Raw genomic sequence first — 17,343 nt, 5'->3', positions numbered from 1 at the left:
ATATATATATATATATATATATATATATATATATATATATATATATATATATATATATATATATATATATATATATATATATATATATATATATATACAGAACTAAAACAAGATCAGCTCGCTTGAATGGCCACAATTATCTATTGGATCACAATTCACAAAATATGGCACACATTTGAATTAATTACTCGTCATATGGCTGGGTACTATGTAATGAGATAAATCATATAACAGCTTGGCATACCAATGGATGCCTTCAGGGAATTTAGTCCTACTATTTTTGTCTTTTAGTCTCGCATAACTTAAAATATAACTATACGCTTCATTAAAGTTACTATACCACCTAAGTGGGAAAAAGGCCCAGTGAGCTATAAGGTGACTGTCCACTACTGCGTAGCAGGATGCCGCAACGCTGTTAACAATAATTGTTCCTGTATTTGTTAGTGGAGCATATACCCCAGTCTGCACACTGAATGCAACTTCAGTCACTAGTTGAAGCACTAATTTCCCTACCTTATTTTTCACTAAAAGATAGTCACCCTTTCCCACGTTTTTTGCAAAAGTTTCTGCAACCAGAGTATGGAATTGCAACTTGGATACAAAAAGATCGCCTTCATTATCACTGAGCTCAGTTATCTCGTTTTCTTCGATGCTGCTATCAATATTTTCGTTTTCAAGCAGTTTAGCCATGGTTTCGTATTCATTACTTTGCACCGTGAATATCAAATGGCTGGCAGTTAATTCAACGGTTTCACCACTTTCTGTAGTTAACTTAACAAACTGACGATTATCAGTCACGTCTCGATCGAGAAATAAGAGAACTTCGCTGTAAATGAGGTTGCCATCCTCGTCAACAGCTAGTACTCGGTCACCAATCCTTACATCCGACATTTTGACTTGTTCACCGTCTTGAAGTGTAACTAAAGAATCGCCCGTAAAACAGCCCCCGGATCTTGCTGCAGACGATGATTCTATAAAAAATATATACAATTAAAAAAATGACCTAGGATTTTTCGAAAATTTGTTAAGTCGAAGGATCATGCAACCGTTCAGTGAAAAGATTTTTACTGAGTGAAATACGGGTGCTAAGCACACGTCTATAAACCTTAGCAATAATTCTTCGAAAAACACGCTCCATAATCGTAAAAAATATAATATGGAAGATCGAAAGATTGTGCAATTCAGCAATCAATCCATCTTGAAATTTAATACAGAATCGCCGGTAAAAAAGCCCTTGGGTGTTGCCACGCAACTATTCCTGTGAAAATTGACGATAATTCTGCAAAAAGGTGCAAATCTGCAAAAATTTAAACAAGAAAGATCAAAATATTTTTCAGATCGACAATGCACCCATCTTGAAATTGAATAAAGAATCGCCCGCAAAACAGAAATTCTTTCATGAACAGATTATTACTCAATTTATCTAGAAAATGTGGGTGGTAAAATACATCTGCAAAAATCGACTAATTCTACAATAAGTTCACAATAATTCATGAAAATTTATGCAAAGGGAAATATATTCTTCAAATTTAGGGGTGGGGGAGGGGTTATAATCTTACTTTTTTTTGTTTTTTTCCAATGAAAACGCCGAAGAAGGTGTTTTTCAGTGAAAATAAAAAAAATTGAAATCCCCAGATGAATCTATAATAGGGGGCAACTTTGGGGTAGAACCACCATTGACATTCTGGTATTGAATTTCTTAACTTAAAAAGGATTATAAATAAATTTTTGAATGTAAAAAGAAAACAGCTTCATACTCAATAGCATTTGGGCCTTCTTCTGGCCAACGTTAATGTTTCGCCCACAAAATGGCAGAAAACACCACTTGGAAAGAGCATCAAAGGATAAATTTACGGTACGGTACTTGTGTCTTATACGTCACTCAAGTTTATGCTGCCTAAGACTCGAGAACAAACAGGTTTCTTTGGTAGTTTCTTTCAGCTTAGCGTGAGACAAGACAAAGACAAGTGACAGAATAGATGGGAAATGCATAATTTGAGCTATATATTTGCACGCTAGAGCTGGGGGTGAGGTAAAGTATTTGGATAGTTTGAAATTAGAAAAAAAATCTTACTTCATAATATGCAGAATAATTGAACCTAACACCTTTTGTGTGGAGACCCGCTATACTTTACCCCCCCCCCCCCAATGTGTAAATATATATCCCAAATTTGTTTCAAAATTATTATATTTTCAACATATTTTGTGATATTTCATTAGGATTGAGCGTCAAAAAACAGGGTTTAATTAAATGAAGCACTTGACTGGTTTATAATACACAATTACCCACAAAGCCATAACTACAAAAAGAAATCAGCAAGGAAGGTCGTAATAGTTTGTAGATCAACAATGCTCCATTGTAGCTGACTCCCCGTCACAGATTTACATTGATATTTAATATTGTGAATATAAATATGACTTTAGGGACAGAGAGGTGAAATTACTTTCTGGGTCAACGATAGGGGGTAAAAACGTGAAAAAACATGAAATATATACTTTTTATGTCAATATATATTTGTTTCTCAGAAGCGTGGGGCGAGATCCTTTATGTTTATCTCCAAGTGATACCCCCTTGTCTTAGCAGCTGTGGGCAGGTGTTATTAATGTTTTCATTTACATAATTAAGATAATAATAAACCAACAATTGCTTCAAACTAAGGTCACTAATTCTTTCCGCATTTTTGTCCCTCGAAAACAAAAAATTTTTTTTCATTCTTTCTTTATTCCCTCCCCCTTCTCTGTAGCAATTTACCCAGTTCCTTTAAGCGAGGAATCGTGAGGAATAGTCTATCAAAGACGAGAAAATTAATGTTAAAAAGTTGTTGTTTATGAAGGACAAATACCATCTCCCAGGCGATACAAGAAAGACGAATAGTGCAGAAGTGATTGGACGAGTCTCAAAAATAATAAATGTAAATAACAGAACACAAGAAAACATTTGACAATGTCTGCTATTACAGCAAAAACAATCCACCACAGCAGCAAGCCGCCTGAGGCCAATACAGCTTCGAAGAATTTGGAGGAACAAAACCCTAATGTTCCACCTACCAGACTTTTGAAATTCGCGTTGTCATCGCCGTGGAGACGTTCCCATAGTGCCAGAACCGTGTTTAAAAAGGAGGTTTTGAAGTTTGACGGGTTTTCCGATGGACACATACCATGGTAACTTAAAAACACCTATTTCTAGGTAGCGTCTATTCGATGCACATTGGTATCTTTGAAAGCAATCCCACCCACCCTGAAACAGCGAATTTTTATTTACTAAAAATTTTACGATACCGTGAGTGAAAGGAAACTATTTGAAAGAAAATTTATTATCTTGTAAATATTTTAATCATACATTACAAAATCTCTGTTAGTTATAACCTTTCGCCTAATACGTTCTACAGGTACATCTGATTTTGTCCTGCGATTTAAGCTACATAAGATTAATGGTGAGCTTATTAGTTCTCCAGGAATCCAGCTTAATCTTAATTATTCATTTTCTCCATTTAGCGAAGTCTAGTTACTTTATTCTTCAATAGCAATTCCTATTTACTAGTTACTAGTTGCACAAACTTTATAGGCACAAAGTGTAACCAGGAGAAAAAAGGGACACTTTAAGTTCATCTCCAGGAAACTGGTTTTACTAGTGGATAACTCAAATCCATGATCTCTAATTCTAGCTGCTCCCTTTGTTTTTCTTTAATTTTATTTTATTCATTTACATTTTTTTTGCAGTGTAGTCACATCTGAAATTTTTGTATGGGGTTACCCTTTAACGGAGAGCAAAGACAATGAGCCCGTCATCAAAATATGAAAAATCCCTAATTAATTAAAAAATAAATACAATGGCGCGTGTCCAATTTTTAGCAATATAGTAGCAAAAATCAAAATTAAGAAGGATTTTATTTGAAAAAAACAGACGCAAAATTGTTCTTTTCTTCCAAACGTTTTTGAGCCCTAAAGTGCTATGGTGGCACATAAGGTGAAAAGGTGTGTAAAAATGCACTAAGCAGAAGCCAGGGTTGACAAAACTTTCTGTGGACCGAACTTTAAAATCATCATAAATGAGAATTTTTGTGGCACTTAAGGTGAAAGTGCCAAAAAAGCAGAAAACATGCCTCTGTAGCAACCCTGGATAGAATTTGTAAATAAGAGAATTAGTATTCGATACAAGATGTGTTGAGATAGCTTACAGCCAAATGGCTAACAGCAGGTCCGCATAATCAGCATTACCTTTATTTCTGTTGGCTGATTCGGATGGCTACAGGGTATTCATCGTTCTCGTTCTTTTCAAAAGCGCTTGTAAATAATTTACGGGTTGAGTCGGCAACTTAGCCCAAACAAATGATACGGCGTTAGAACCAGTTGAAGACAGACGCAGTACTGAATGATCTTTAATTGATATAGCCATTTATCAGAATAGTATCATCAACCTAGCACGTACTCCAAATTTTCCTTTCGATGGAGAGGAGGCAAAAATAAAAAAAATCGATTGTGTTTGATAATTTTAATAAACGGTTCTCAGAAAATTGGGAATTCTGAGGCGGGACGCTCTCCTTCCCAGGCTCCTAATATCAAGTGGTGGTAATTCTTAGGGTAGCAAGGGCAGCAAAATAAAAAGTTTGTCATCTCCCCGATCTAGTCTTTGTAAAAACAGGAACGGTAAAACGAAACGCAAATTGGTAATTATCTGTCGTTAATTACGATTGGGGGGGGGGTAGAAAAATATTATCGTCTGTTTCATAAACAGACAAAAAAAGGTTATTTTTCTCAAAAGAGGCATGAAAGGGAAAAGATGTAAATTGTTGACTTATAATCATCAGGGATAAGATTCTTTTTAAAAAAAGATGTTTAAAAAAGAGACATTTTTGAAAAGGTGAAAAGAGGTAATAAAGGTATGTAAAAACGAGATATTTCACAAACTGGGCGTTCAGCAAAAGGACATTCTTGGCAATGGTAATATCTGACAGCTAACAAAATATATGGTAAGGAACTGGAAACTAAATATAACTCCCTCAGTCACTAATGGCTTTGTTGTGGGGATGGAGGGGGGCCTTGGAGGGAATGGACCTTCGTGGCCTGAGCCTTAACTCAGTTTGGTGACTCCTATTTCAGCCTTTTCAAGGCACGTGGCTCTAAATTTAATAATCAATAAGGTCACTAAGGTGTCTTTTCGGGGTATACCGTATGTAGCAATCAAGTTTAGTCTGTTATTGTCTAGAATTTTTGTGTTTGTGAAGTATAAAAAAAATTAGATTAATAAACACGTGAGTAACTTGTATTTTTTTCGGATACATAACTTGCACACCAATAAAGTTTAGGTATTAATATTCAGAAACTAAATATATTTTTTGCTCTTTGGATATCCACCGGGCACTACACTGCTTTAAAGATTTGTTCATATTTTACTCTCCCTTGAGATCAAAATTTATAATTCAGGGAGAGTCGGTCTGTTTGAGCCCTGTATAGGCCTACTAAATGTAAATGTCCATATACAGAAGGAGTGTAAAAAATGTTTGGATCCAAGTAGATATCTATATTCAAATTAGTGAATTCATACATTTAGAACGAATAATTTTAACTATACTAAACAATATTGTGAAAATATTCAATACAAAAATTTATTATTGTTTTCAATTAATAGGCTTGAAAAATGTATTGCGAGTAATATTGTTTAAATACGATACCATGTATTGAAATTCAATATCATCATAGCGAAGTCGTAGAAATTTATCTTGCTGTTCAGTTTGGTTAACCACAAAATCCAAGATAATTTTCAGATTGTAATCAACCAGTATCTTGATACCAAAATGTTGTTACAGTCTTGGCTGGCACTTAAAGTACCAGGGATCGGGGTCACCATCCAGTAGAAAAAAATCACTAGACTTTAGTGATTTTTCTGTTGATTTAGGGATTTTCTTCAATAATATAGTGATTTACGTGTTGATTTAGTGGGGTTTTTTTCAGGCAATTTAAAAAATCAATAAAAAAGGGATACATCAATAGGGGTAGCAACCCTGTCAAGGACCGTGATCACTAAATCTGATTGAATTGGATAAACAAAAATTAACACAACTTTACAGATCTTAAAAAAAAAGCGCAAAAATTAACGCAAATTAAATTTCCAGTGAAAAAGATCTCAATACGCAATTATGCAGTTTTAACAGCAGCGGTACCAAAAAAAAAAAGAGCGCGGTTGAAGAAATCAGTGAAACACTCACTTAAAAAGGGCTCTAGAACTTTTAATTTCCGTTTAAATGAGATCGCTACCGATGTTCTAGGACCACTGGGTCAATACGATCACCCCTGGGGAGCAAAAATATTCTATCAAAAAATCCAAAATTTCACATTTTTGCGGATAGAAGCTTGAAACCTCTACAGTAGGGTTCTCTGACATGCTGAACTTCATGGTGTAATTTTCATTAAGAATGATTTCAATCATTCTTTGACTTTTAGAGGGAATTTCCCACTTATTTCTAAAATCAGGCAAATTTTCTTATTCTCATACCCTTTGATGGGTAGGACCAAACTTAATAAAACTTATATTTGGAATCTACATTATAAACCATTTATTTTGATATATCTATTGACATCAACATTTCTTTTTTTAGAGTTAAAGTTATTATTGAGCCGCGTCGCTTCTTAACACTCGTTACGATGAAATTACATTTTTGTTTTGTTTTTCCCAGAGCCACTTCATATGAAACGGTTGGTCGGATAAAGTTCGGAAGTGGTCCGTTCAATCGGAAGCAGAATGTTCGAGTACCCTCTTTAAGAGTCAAAAGCGCTCGAGGGCGGCAGGTTCCCCTCCCATGCCCTTTTTTTCCCAATTGTATCTGATGAAAATTTTTAAAAAGTGCTTTGCTCAAAGTAGTCCAAAGGTATAATGGCTATGACTTCAGGGTTGACATAAAACCCCTCAGCCCCCGGGTCAAGGATTGTCTTACAATCGCGACTGGGACTATTTGCGACCAAGACTGCTTGCGACTGCGACTATTATATCTTGTGACCGTGACTAATTGTGACTATGACTATTTGCAACTGTGACTACTTAAGACCGGAATTACTTGCTGGTATGACTAGTTGTGACTGTGAAAACATGACTGCGACTGAAAATACGAATTTAACTCGACTGCTCCTGCGGCTACTTGCGACTGTGAATTGCAAATGCGGTTGCGACAACTTGCGAAAGCAGTGCTGCAACTTGCGATTACAAAGGCGACTGCTTGTGACTGCAATTGCAGCTGCTTGCGACTGTGACTATTATATTAGTACTGCTACTGCTGTTGCAATTGTGGCAGTGACTGCAAATAGTCCTGTAACTTTTAATATTACAACTGAAACTATTGAACAAAATAAAGAGTTTAACTGCACTCTGCTAATCAGGCCATAGTACATCAAGGTTGACAAAAATTTTATCTGTAATATCTCACGGATGGCCGAGGCTATTAAGTTGACAATTCCAGAGAATATTAACGGGCATATTGCATTAAATCAAGAAGCACTAGGTACATCCATGTCGTCAAAAGGGCCTACCTGGGCAATAGAGAACGAGCAAAATTTGATTCAAAAAGAAAACTTTCCAAAAAAGAAGCTTTTCATGAGAAAAGTAAGGGGTCATATCAAATTTAAGACCAGCAGAAATGAAGCTAGATAATAAATCGAAGTCAAAACAACCAGAAGTTTCTATTACAGAATAAATGAAACCCAAAATGAACCGAAAATTAAATAAATGATCATGTGAAACATAAACATGACATATATTGATGTAGATAAATAAATAAATCTTAAACTGAGTAAAAATTAAATTAAATTTTCAAGTTAAAACTTAAAATGAACAAAAATAACTTGAAGCAGGAGTTAGTGTGCTGCGTATTTCCCCCTCCCCTTGTCGTAAAAGTTCTTAAGCCCATTGGGTCATTTGTGCTATGCTGAGAACAAATTATACAATACATAATTTTTTACAACTTAAAAATTAAAAAGAAAAAAATTCAATAAAACACAAATAACGCAATAGGCTTTACAACATTCAAACAGTTCGTGGTAACGAACTGTTACCACGATTATAAGGAGCGACCCGGCTCAATAGCAGCCGAAACTCTAAAAAATCGAATTTTGATACCAATAGTTACGTCAAAAGAATCACATTTAAATGCTGATTTTAAATATATAAGTTTCATCAAGATTAATCTTACTCATCAAAAGTTACGAGCCTGAGAAAATTTGCTTCATTTTAAAAAATAGGGGGAGAAACCCCTTAAAAGTTATATAATCTTAACAAAAATCACACCATCAGATTCAGCGTATCAGAGAACCCTACTGTAAAATTTTCAAGCTCCTACCTACAAAAATGCGGCATTTTATATTTATTGCCAGAAGACAGATCACGGATGCGTGTTTATTTGTTTGTTTGTTTATTGTTTTTTTTTTCAGGGGTGATCGTATCGGCCCAGTAGTCCTAGAATGTTGCGAGTGGGCTCATTCTAACGGAAATTAAAAGTTCAAGTGCCCTTTTTAAGTCACCAAAAAAATTGGAAGGCACCTAGGCCCCCTCCCACGCACATTTTTCCCTAAAGTCACCGGATCAAAGTTTTGAGATAGCCATTCTGTTCAAATTAGTCGTAAACCTAATAAATGTGTCTTTTGGGACGACTTAATCCCCCAAGGTCCCCGGGGGAGGGGCTGCAAGTTACAAACTTTGGCCATTGTTTACATATAGTAATATTAGTTATGAAGTGTACAGACGTTTTCAGGGAGTTTTTCTAGTTATGGTGGGAGTGGGTTGGGGGAGGCAGTTACGTGGGAGGATCTTTCCATTGAGGATCTTATCATGAGGGAAGAGAATTTCCATGAAGTGGGCCTAGGATTTCCAAGCATTATTTAAAGAAAATAATGAGAAAAAAATTATCTGGAAGTAATGAATAGCATTAAAACTTAAAACGAACATAAAATATTACGTATATAAGGGGGTTTGTCTCCTCCACAATACTTTGGTCTTTACGCTAAAGTGTTTTTAGTAATTTCAACTATTTATTCTGCGGCCTTTGTGATTCAGGGGTCATTCTTAAGGATTTGGGATAAAATTCAAGCTACAGTGTAAAAAGCGAGGTATTGACGAGGGGTAAACGCCCTCATATACGTAATATACATGCACAAATATAGAAGTTCGTTACGTAACTTAATTCGTAAGGTACGTATGTTTGTTACTAACAAAAATGTTCATGCAAAACGAGAACATTTATTTGTATTTTTAAGTAACCAGAAATTGGAGGGTAACTAGGCCTCCTCCCCCACCCCTTTTTAATCAAAATCATCCGATCAAAACTATGAGAAATCCATTTAGCAAAAAAAAAAAATAATATGCAAATTTCGTTTTAATTATTCATGTGCGGTGAGCCACAATCAAAGCATGCATTAATTCAAAAACGTTCAGTTCAAGTTTTTTTAATTGAAGTAAGGAGCGACATTAAAACTTAAAACGAACAGAAATTACTCCGTATGTGAAAGAGGTTGTCTCCTCCGCAACGCCTCGCTCTTTATGCTAAAGTTTTTTTTTATTGTTTTGAAAAGTAGAGTTGTGGCAGAGTCAAACTTTAGCGCAAAGAGGGAGGCGTTGCGGAGGAGACAACCTCTTTCATATACGGAGTAATTTCTGTTCGTTTTAAATTTTAATGTCGCTACTTACTTGCAGTTTAAAAATCTTGGTTTTTTTATTTAATTACGGTAAGGGATGGGATAAGGGCAGTAGACAAATTCTTGCTGGAAGTAATTTTGTTCTTTTTAAGCTTTACTTAAATATTTTGTTTAATTTTTATTCGTTATAAGATTTATTTATTCATCTATATTAGTCTACTAATATGTTTGATATTATTTGTTATCTTTATTATTTACGGAAAACAAAATACATTATGAACATTGTTTGTATTAAATAAAAAAAAACAAGTTTTTTCAACTGAAAGTAAGGAGTGACATCAAAACTTAAAACGCACAGAAATTACTTCGTATATGAAAGAGGCTGCTTCCTCATCAACGCCCCGCTCTTTACGCTAAAGTTTGACTCTTTCTCTCAATTCTTCTTTCTAAAACAGTAAAAAACTTTAGCGTAAAGAGCGGGGCGTTGATGAGGAAGCAGCCTCTTTCATATACGAAGTAATTTCTGTGCTTTTTAAGTTTTGATGTCACTCCTTACTTTCAGTTGAAAAAACTTGTTTTTTTTATTTAATTTCTGAACGTTTTTGAATCAATGCATGTTTTGATTTTGGCTCTCCGCTGAGGAATAATCAAAACGAAATTTGCATATTTTTTTTTTTGGCTCAATGGCTTTCTCATAATTTTGATCGAATGATTTTGAGAAAAAAAGAGCGGGGGACGAAGCCTAGTTGCCCCCCGATTTTTTGGTTAATTAAAAAGGCAACTAGAACTTTTAATTTTTTACGAATCTTTTTATTGGTAAAAGATTTACGTAACTTATAAATTAGCTTACGTAAAGAACTTTTGTATTCTCATGTTTTTATTACATATATGAGGGGATTCGCCCCATCGTCAGTACCTCGCTCTTTACACTAAAGCTTAAATTTTATCCCAATTCATTAATAATGACCCCCTGAATCACAAAAGCCGTAGAATAAGTCGTTGAAATTACCGAAAATACTTTAGCGTAAAGAGCGAGGTATTAGAAGGAGGTGAGCCCCTCATATGGGTAATAATTTCTGTTTGTTTTAAGTTTTATTGCTGTTCCTTACTTCCAGCTGAAAAAGCTTTTTCACTTTTATTTTTTAATTGTTTTTTTTTTTAAATAATGCTAGTAAATCCTGCTCTCCCTTCATGGAAATTTTCTTCTCCCATTACAAATTCTCGAAGGAAAGTTCCCCCAGCATACCCCCCTCTTCTCAACCCCTCCCCCAAACCAAAAAAATCCTCCTGAAAACGCCTGTATACTTCCCAATAACCATTACTATATGTAAGCACAGGTCAAAGTTTGTAACTTGTTGCCCCTCCCACGGGGACTGTGGGGGAGTAAGTCATCCCCAAAGACATAGTTATAAGGTTTTTCGACTACGCTGAATAAAATGGCTATCTCAGAATTTTGATCCGTTGACTTTGGGAAAATAATTAGCGTGGGAGGGGGCCTAGGTGCCCTCCAATTTTTTAGTCACTTAAAAAGGGCACTAGAACTTTTCATTTCCGTTAGAATGAGCCCTCTTGCAACATTCTAGGACAACTGGGTCGATACGATCACCCCTGGGAAAAAAAAAACAACAAAAAAACAAATAAACACGCAACCGTGATCTCCCTTCTGGCAAAAAATGCAAAGTTCCACATTTTTGTAGACAGGAGCTCGAAACTTCTACAGTAGGGTTCTCTGATACGCTGAATCTGATGGTGTGATTTTCGTTAAGATTCTATGACTTTTAGGGGGCGTTTCCCCCTATTTTCTAAAATAACGCAAATTTTCTCAGGCTCGTAACTTTTGATGGGTAAGACTAAACTTGATGAAACTTATATATTTAAAACCAGCATTAAAATGCGATTCTTTTGATGTAGCTATTGGTATCAAAATTCCATTTTTTAGAGTTTTAGTTACTATTGAGCCGGGTCGCTCCTTACTACAGTTCGTTACCACGAACTGTTTGATTAGAAACACTTAAAAAAAATACAGTGTTCTACTTTCGTACTGTGTTGTACATTGAAGATACAGTGTTGTACCTTGTATTTTTGACAGTTCCAGGAATGCATTTCATTACATATTTAATATTCAATTTATTCTCATTAGTTCTTTCCAGTCACCTTGATTATAATGATTTATTTTTTATTCTTTAATGATGTTTTGAAACTAAACCACACTCTTCAAAACACGCGGAGTTTTCAATGAAACACAAACGGCACAATAGGTTTAAGAACTTTACGGTTAGGGGAGGGGGTCGTAATCATACTCCTGTTTGTAGTAATTTCTGTTCGTTTGAAGTCCCACTTGAATATTCAATTTGATTTTTACTCGTTTCTAGATTTATTTGTTCGGGTCTAGGCATCCCCCCCCGAAAACTCACAACAACGGGAAATTTCCCCAATATTTCCCCCACACACATTCGATCAAAATTTTGAGATAGCTATTTTGTTCAAAACAGTCCAAAGGTCCAATAACCAAGCCTCGGTTATTTGGCCAGTCCAAAGGTTAGTCGATGCCTCAAAGGGCGAATTCTAATGCCAAAATGTCCTCATTTAGTCTTCAGTTAAATATAAAAATAAGGGAGGGTGGAAATAATTTATATTTAATCTCTCTTGACTTCTGGGAACATTTCTGGGTATTTGTCCGTAATTCAGAACATAGCCGGGAATTTGGATCTGCAAGATCAGACAAAAACTGTTTTATAGCTGCCTTTATTCGGAGACAATTAGCTTAGGCTCAATGGAAAACCTACGTTGTAGTTAAATATTTGTTCCATAGAGTTGGTATTTTGGTTAGGTTAGGTTACATTTTACTTTCAGCCCCGTTATACTCAACCCACAACCGTTCCTAATATGGAAATATATAGCCCAAAGTATGTGCTTTCACGATCTAAGGAGGGGCCTCCCAGTTTACGCTTTTGACACCATTAGAGCTAACGACAGTCCTTTGAAAATTAACATTATGTTATTAAAAGACTCCCAGACCCCTGGATACACCGAAAGGGCGTTACGCATTGTTAAAATTTGCCTGAAAAGTTTACATCTGCTAAAAAGGCACGTCAATAGGCATGTCAGACTTATTTGATACTATGTACAATGCCATTAGTGGATAATGCAAAGAGGTAAATCTACGATGAGAATGAAACACCCAAGGTATCATGAAGACCCTTTCACCCAAAGGATGCCGAATACAAATGAAATTCGCTATGCATACTCGTCAGTGCACCCTCCTAGGCCGGGTTATCACTTTGATTGTTCGTTATTAAACTAGATTTCGGTGAAGAAAAAAAAACTGACTGAGCCCTGTTTTAGACGTTGCCAAAACCTGCATGCCGCGGCTTTGCGGATATACGCCCGAGGGTATGAAAAAGGAGACACGTTATCCTCACATATATGTACCCTTTTCCACTCCACTGTTGCACAAGGATGAAACATGTAATTCTGCTGGGGGGGGAGGATGTAGAAACAATAACTAGGTAAAGAAAAGTTGACGTGATATGGCATATATGGTAAACGTTTTTCAGTGAAAACTATTTTTCAGTATGCATGGTGTTTGCGTGGGGGTTGCCGTCACCTGATATATATCTGGGACAGATATATATCACGCATGTGCCATGCGTGGCACAGTTTTATTCTATCTGGCGCAGTCCCCACAACACTACACAGTTCCACCATGCATGGCACACTTTTGCCAGGCTGGGCACGCGCCGCCTCTAATATAGCACATATCATATAGAGCCATCTCCATTGTACAGTCCCGCCATGTGTGGCACGGTTTTGCCACGCCTGGCACACTTTCAGAATTCTAGGCACGTAATACCTAGTGTACGTAATTTCTGAAAGTCGGTGGCTTCTCGCATAGTTCTTCTAGCAGCAACTGTTGCTGTAAAAAAAGAAGGAAAAAATAGTTTACGCCCGTTCCTTTGCTTTACTCCTTAAGGGTGTGCCTAACCCAAGAATAAGGACGAAGTAAAAACTGAGGTGATTAAATTAATCTTCAAAATTCCTTTTAAAAACATCGAAAAATATACAAGATTTTCATACAATGTTGCTATGTATAATCGGTTTTTACTAGATTTGACCCGAATTTTACTCAATTTGTTCTGTGAGTTTGCTTTTCATTATACCTAGTTGAATGTTAGTAGGGCTGGCAACCACGGTCCTCGGTTCCCGATGTAGTAATTATTCTGATTCGAGTTTACCTCAAAGACTATGGGAAATATCTAAGAGTAGAAATTGGATCTAGTGCCAAAAAGATAAATCGTCAACGCCATCTAGCATCCAACTCCCTAATCTATAGCATACTTGTCTTTTCAGGCACTTTAAAGAGCATGGAGGGCAAAAAATGTCTCATCAGCAGACCTACCAGTTGACAGTTAACCAGCCTACTAAATATGCTAGGATTTTCTCAATTTAGTCTAAGCAGTGCTACCATTTCCGGAAAACCTTTTTTTAATAGGAACAAAAAAAATCATTTTTTGATATATAGGGTAGAGATTTTTTTTTTGCTTTTTCTTACGCAAGGGTCAAATAAAGGCACTTTTCAAAAGCTATAGGTTGAATTATCGTCCCTTCAATGTGAGTCCCTGAATCTAGGCCTACTTGTCGAGGCTGAGTTTTGACTTAATTTTGAAACCAGCATAGATTAATTCTCACAGAGAAATTCTAGCTTTAATCCTATAGAATCGTTCATTACTACTACTACCATTACTAACAACTCACTGAAGGACCAAACCGCCTAAGGCATACACAGCTAAGTGTTTTCCTTGTCCATTCAAATTAGGTAAATCCCCCTCTTTAAACATTCCCAAGAAGTTTCAATTCACCTTAAATCTTTCCATACAACCTCCTCCCACCCAACTTTGGAATGAACTGCTTTTTGACCTGCAGTACATCCGAAGAAATCGGCATAAAGCCACATTTTTCACACAGCTTACTGTTTGAAATTAGACGGTTTCCCAAGACAACAAGTAGATAATTCCTCTTGAAGACATATAATAAATTCTATATTAATAATCAACTATCTTCGACATTGTCTCCTTTTTTGAAAAACACGACATTGTATGTGGCGTCAGGAGCTTTTAATTTCCATCTCTCACGTTAAGTTGTTGAGGATCCAAATCCTAGAAGATTTCTATTCTCATTGGAAAAATGGCCATTTTTTCTGTTTGATTCACGATTGAATCAATTAAACTAAACCTCATTGCTTCTGTTTTTACAAAAAGGCCTGTTGCAAACAGTTCATGGTAACAAACTGTAAGTAAGGAGCGACTCTTGCTAACAACAATCTAAAATTTAAAAAAGGAGTTTTGACAAGATTACACATAAAAAGAATAAACTTTTTGTGGTGATTCTCAGTAAGTGAAATTCATTATTTTTGCATTTACTCACCGACAGTTACCAACCTAAGAAAAATTTGTCTGTATTTTTGGAAAGAGGGATAGCCCCCTGAAGAAGGGGACTAATCCTGATATGCAACACAACTCAGCATATCAGCAATCTGTTTACGAAGGTTTCAAGCCCCTATCTACAAAAATGAAAGTTTTGTATTTTTCTCGAGAAAATGGTCACAGAAGCGGGCTAGTTTATTTTTTAGTTTTTACTTTTTTCCCAGCCCTAATGAGTTTATAAAACTAATGGTCTCTAAAATATTAGACGAATGTTCTCATTCGAATGGTAACTCAAAGTTCAAATGCCCTTTTTAAGTAGCAAGAGAGAATAGCCCACAACAAAATAGCATTTTCACATGTGGCGCAACATGACAGTGCTGGCTCGTAGAGGATAAACAGTTATCGATTGAAAAGTTTGGGTATGTCCCTGTCCCAGGTACCTTTTTAACACATCCATGAAGACATACATTTCTTGACTATATTATGCCTTTTCAAATTCTTATATAGCACTTTACCCTCCCCCCCAACCCCCGAACGCGTAGTCGCCCCCTGAATATGGACTCCTATCCTGAAAATATCACTGAGCACTTTTCAACAGTAATATAATTTGGTAACTGTTCGAAACTCACAGCCCATCACAAATATTTATCTCTGAAAATAACGTAATTTTATACAATGGATAGCTGAGGCCTAAATGCAAGTGAGTATTTTTCATTATAGAAATTGTATACAGTTAGTATGTTACTTTAAAAGGGGACGACTTCAAGTGTAGTTTGGTAAGTTATTACGTCTCAAGACTGAGGGATCGATTTGAGGGAGGGGGGGAAGACTAGAAAAATTGCGTTTAACTCTTTCTTTGTCCTCCCAAAAGAGTACTTGCAATCGTCCAACAGACTTTACAGCAAGTATACTTAAGAAGGGGGGCATTCAGTTATATATCCTGTTCTTTGAGTATTTAACGGCCACCTGCTGGGCCACCTCCGTCGATCCCTAACAAGAAACTTCCGAGTCAGTGAACAAAACTAGATAAAAGCGACTGATCTTACCCTATTAAAACCAATCACTCTACCCCCGGATTAGAGAGAGTGTCTCATGTCAGATCATATAGCATTAAACCTTTAAACATTATGTGACATGTGTCAAAATTTTGTTCAAAGGAATACCACAACATACCTTTATACTAAAGCTAACAAAGTGTTGAGATGCCGCGTCTAAGCAGGAGGCCATAGGCATCAATTTATAAGCAAGATTTAGGCTATAAATGACATGCGAGACTTAGTGCGAAAAATGCAATTAATTTTTCTGGATATGTACACAGAGTCAGCAGGGGTGCTAACTAAGAGGGGCAGGGGTGATATCCTCTAGGTTTGAAAATACAATTTTTTGTACATTCATTAAAAAAATCGAGAAAACAAAAATGCTTCCTCGTCCTATATTTATAAAAAAAAATGAATTTTATACCTTTGCAAAATACATGACAGCATGTACCAATTTATAAAAGAGATCAAACTTAGAACATAATGGTCTGCAAGACAGTTCGAGAAGTGCAATTAATTTTGCAGTATGCTATACAGAGTCAATAGGGATGCTAAATGGGGATGGAGGAGGGATTAATATTCACTAAGTTTTGAATAACACCTTTTTTACACTTTTATCAAGAAAGTGGGAAAAATAAAAATGTCTCTCTTGTTTGTGTATTTTGAAAAACACTCTTATACATTAGGAAAACACCTTGTCATGGCATCAATTTATAAACAAGGTTTAAAAAAAAGTTTCAACTGAACAAAAGGAGCAGCATTAAAACTTAAAACGATCAGAAACTATTGCGTATATAAGGGGCTTGCCCTCTCCTCAATACCTCGCTATTTACGCAAAGTTTTTTGAACTTTTAAAAAAGCTAATTACTCTAACTTAAATACCCTTGTATTTTAGGAGTCGTTCTTAAAGAATTGGGACAAAGAGTCAAACTTTAGCGTAAAGAGCAAGATATCGAAGAGGGGACAATACCCCCTCATGAATGTAATAAATTCTGTTAGTTTCGAGTTTTGATGCTGCTACTTACTTTCAGTTGAAAAAACTTGATTTTTTATTTAATTTCGGATCGTCTTTAAATAATACCGAGAAATCCGGCTCCCCCTCCGTAGAACATTCCTCCCTCCCCTGCAAAAAACACTTCCATGAAAAGTTCTTCCCAAGTAGACCACCCTCGACAGGAAAATTCACCTCAGACAACTCCATTCTAGCTAAAAATTCCTCCTGGAATTTTTTTCTGACGATTTTGGATGAAAAATTGTTCTCAGCG

The 17,343-nt window shown here is 36.0% G+C and overlaps 1 protein-coding gene across 2 annotated transcripts in view; it reads right to left on the bottom strand.

Annotated features, from left to right (window-relative positions):
• Positions 1–122: 122 nt before the first annotated feature.
• Positions 123–17,343, bottom strand: part of LOC136038529 (sonic hedgehog protein-like) — a 51,017-nt gene continuing 33,796 nt past the window's right edge. For both annotated transcript variants that reach the window (XM_065721635.1, XM_065721636.1), the window contains exon 3: positions 123–971. In XM_065721635.1, coding sequence (XP_065577707.1) covers positions 181–971 — 791 coding nt within the window. In that variant the 3' untranslated portion in view covers positions 123–180. The remainder of the gene's footprint in view (positions 972–17,343) is intronic.

Source organism: Artemia franciscana, chromosome 18, assembly GCF_032884065.1.
Source record: "Artemia franciscana chromosome 18, ASM3288406v1, whole genome shotgun sequence".
In the NCBI taxonomy this organism is placed as follows: domain Eukaryota; kingdom Metazoa; phylum Arthropoda; class Branchiopoda; order Anostraca; family Artemiidae; genus Artemia; species Artemia franciscana.
Note: the sequence above shows the minus strand (reverse complement) of the source record. Positions and strands in the feature narration are given on the sequence as shown.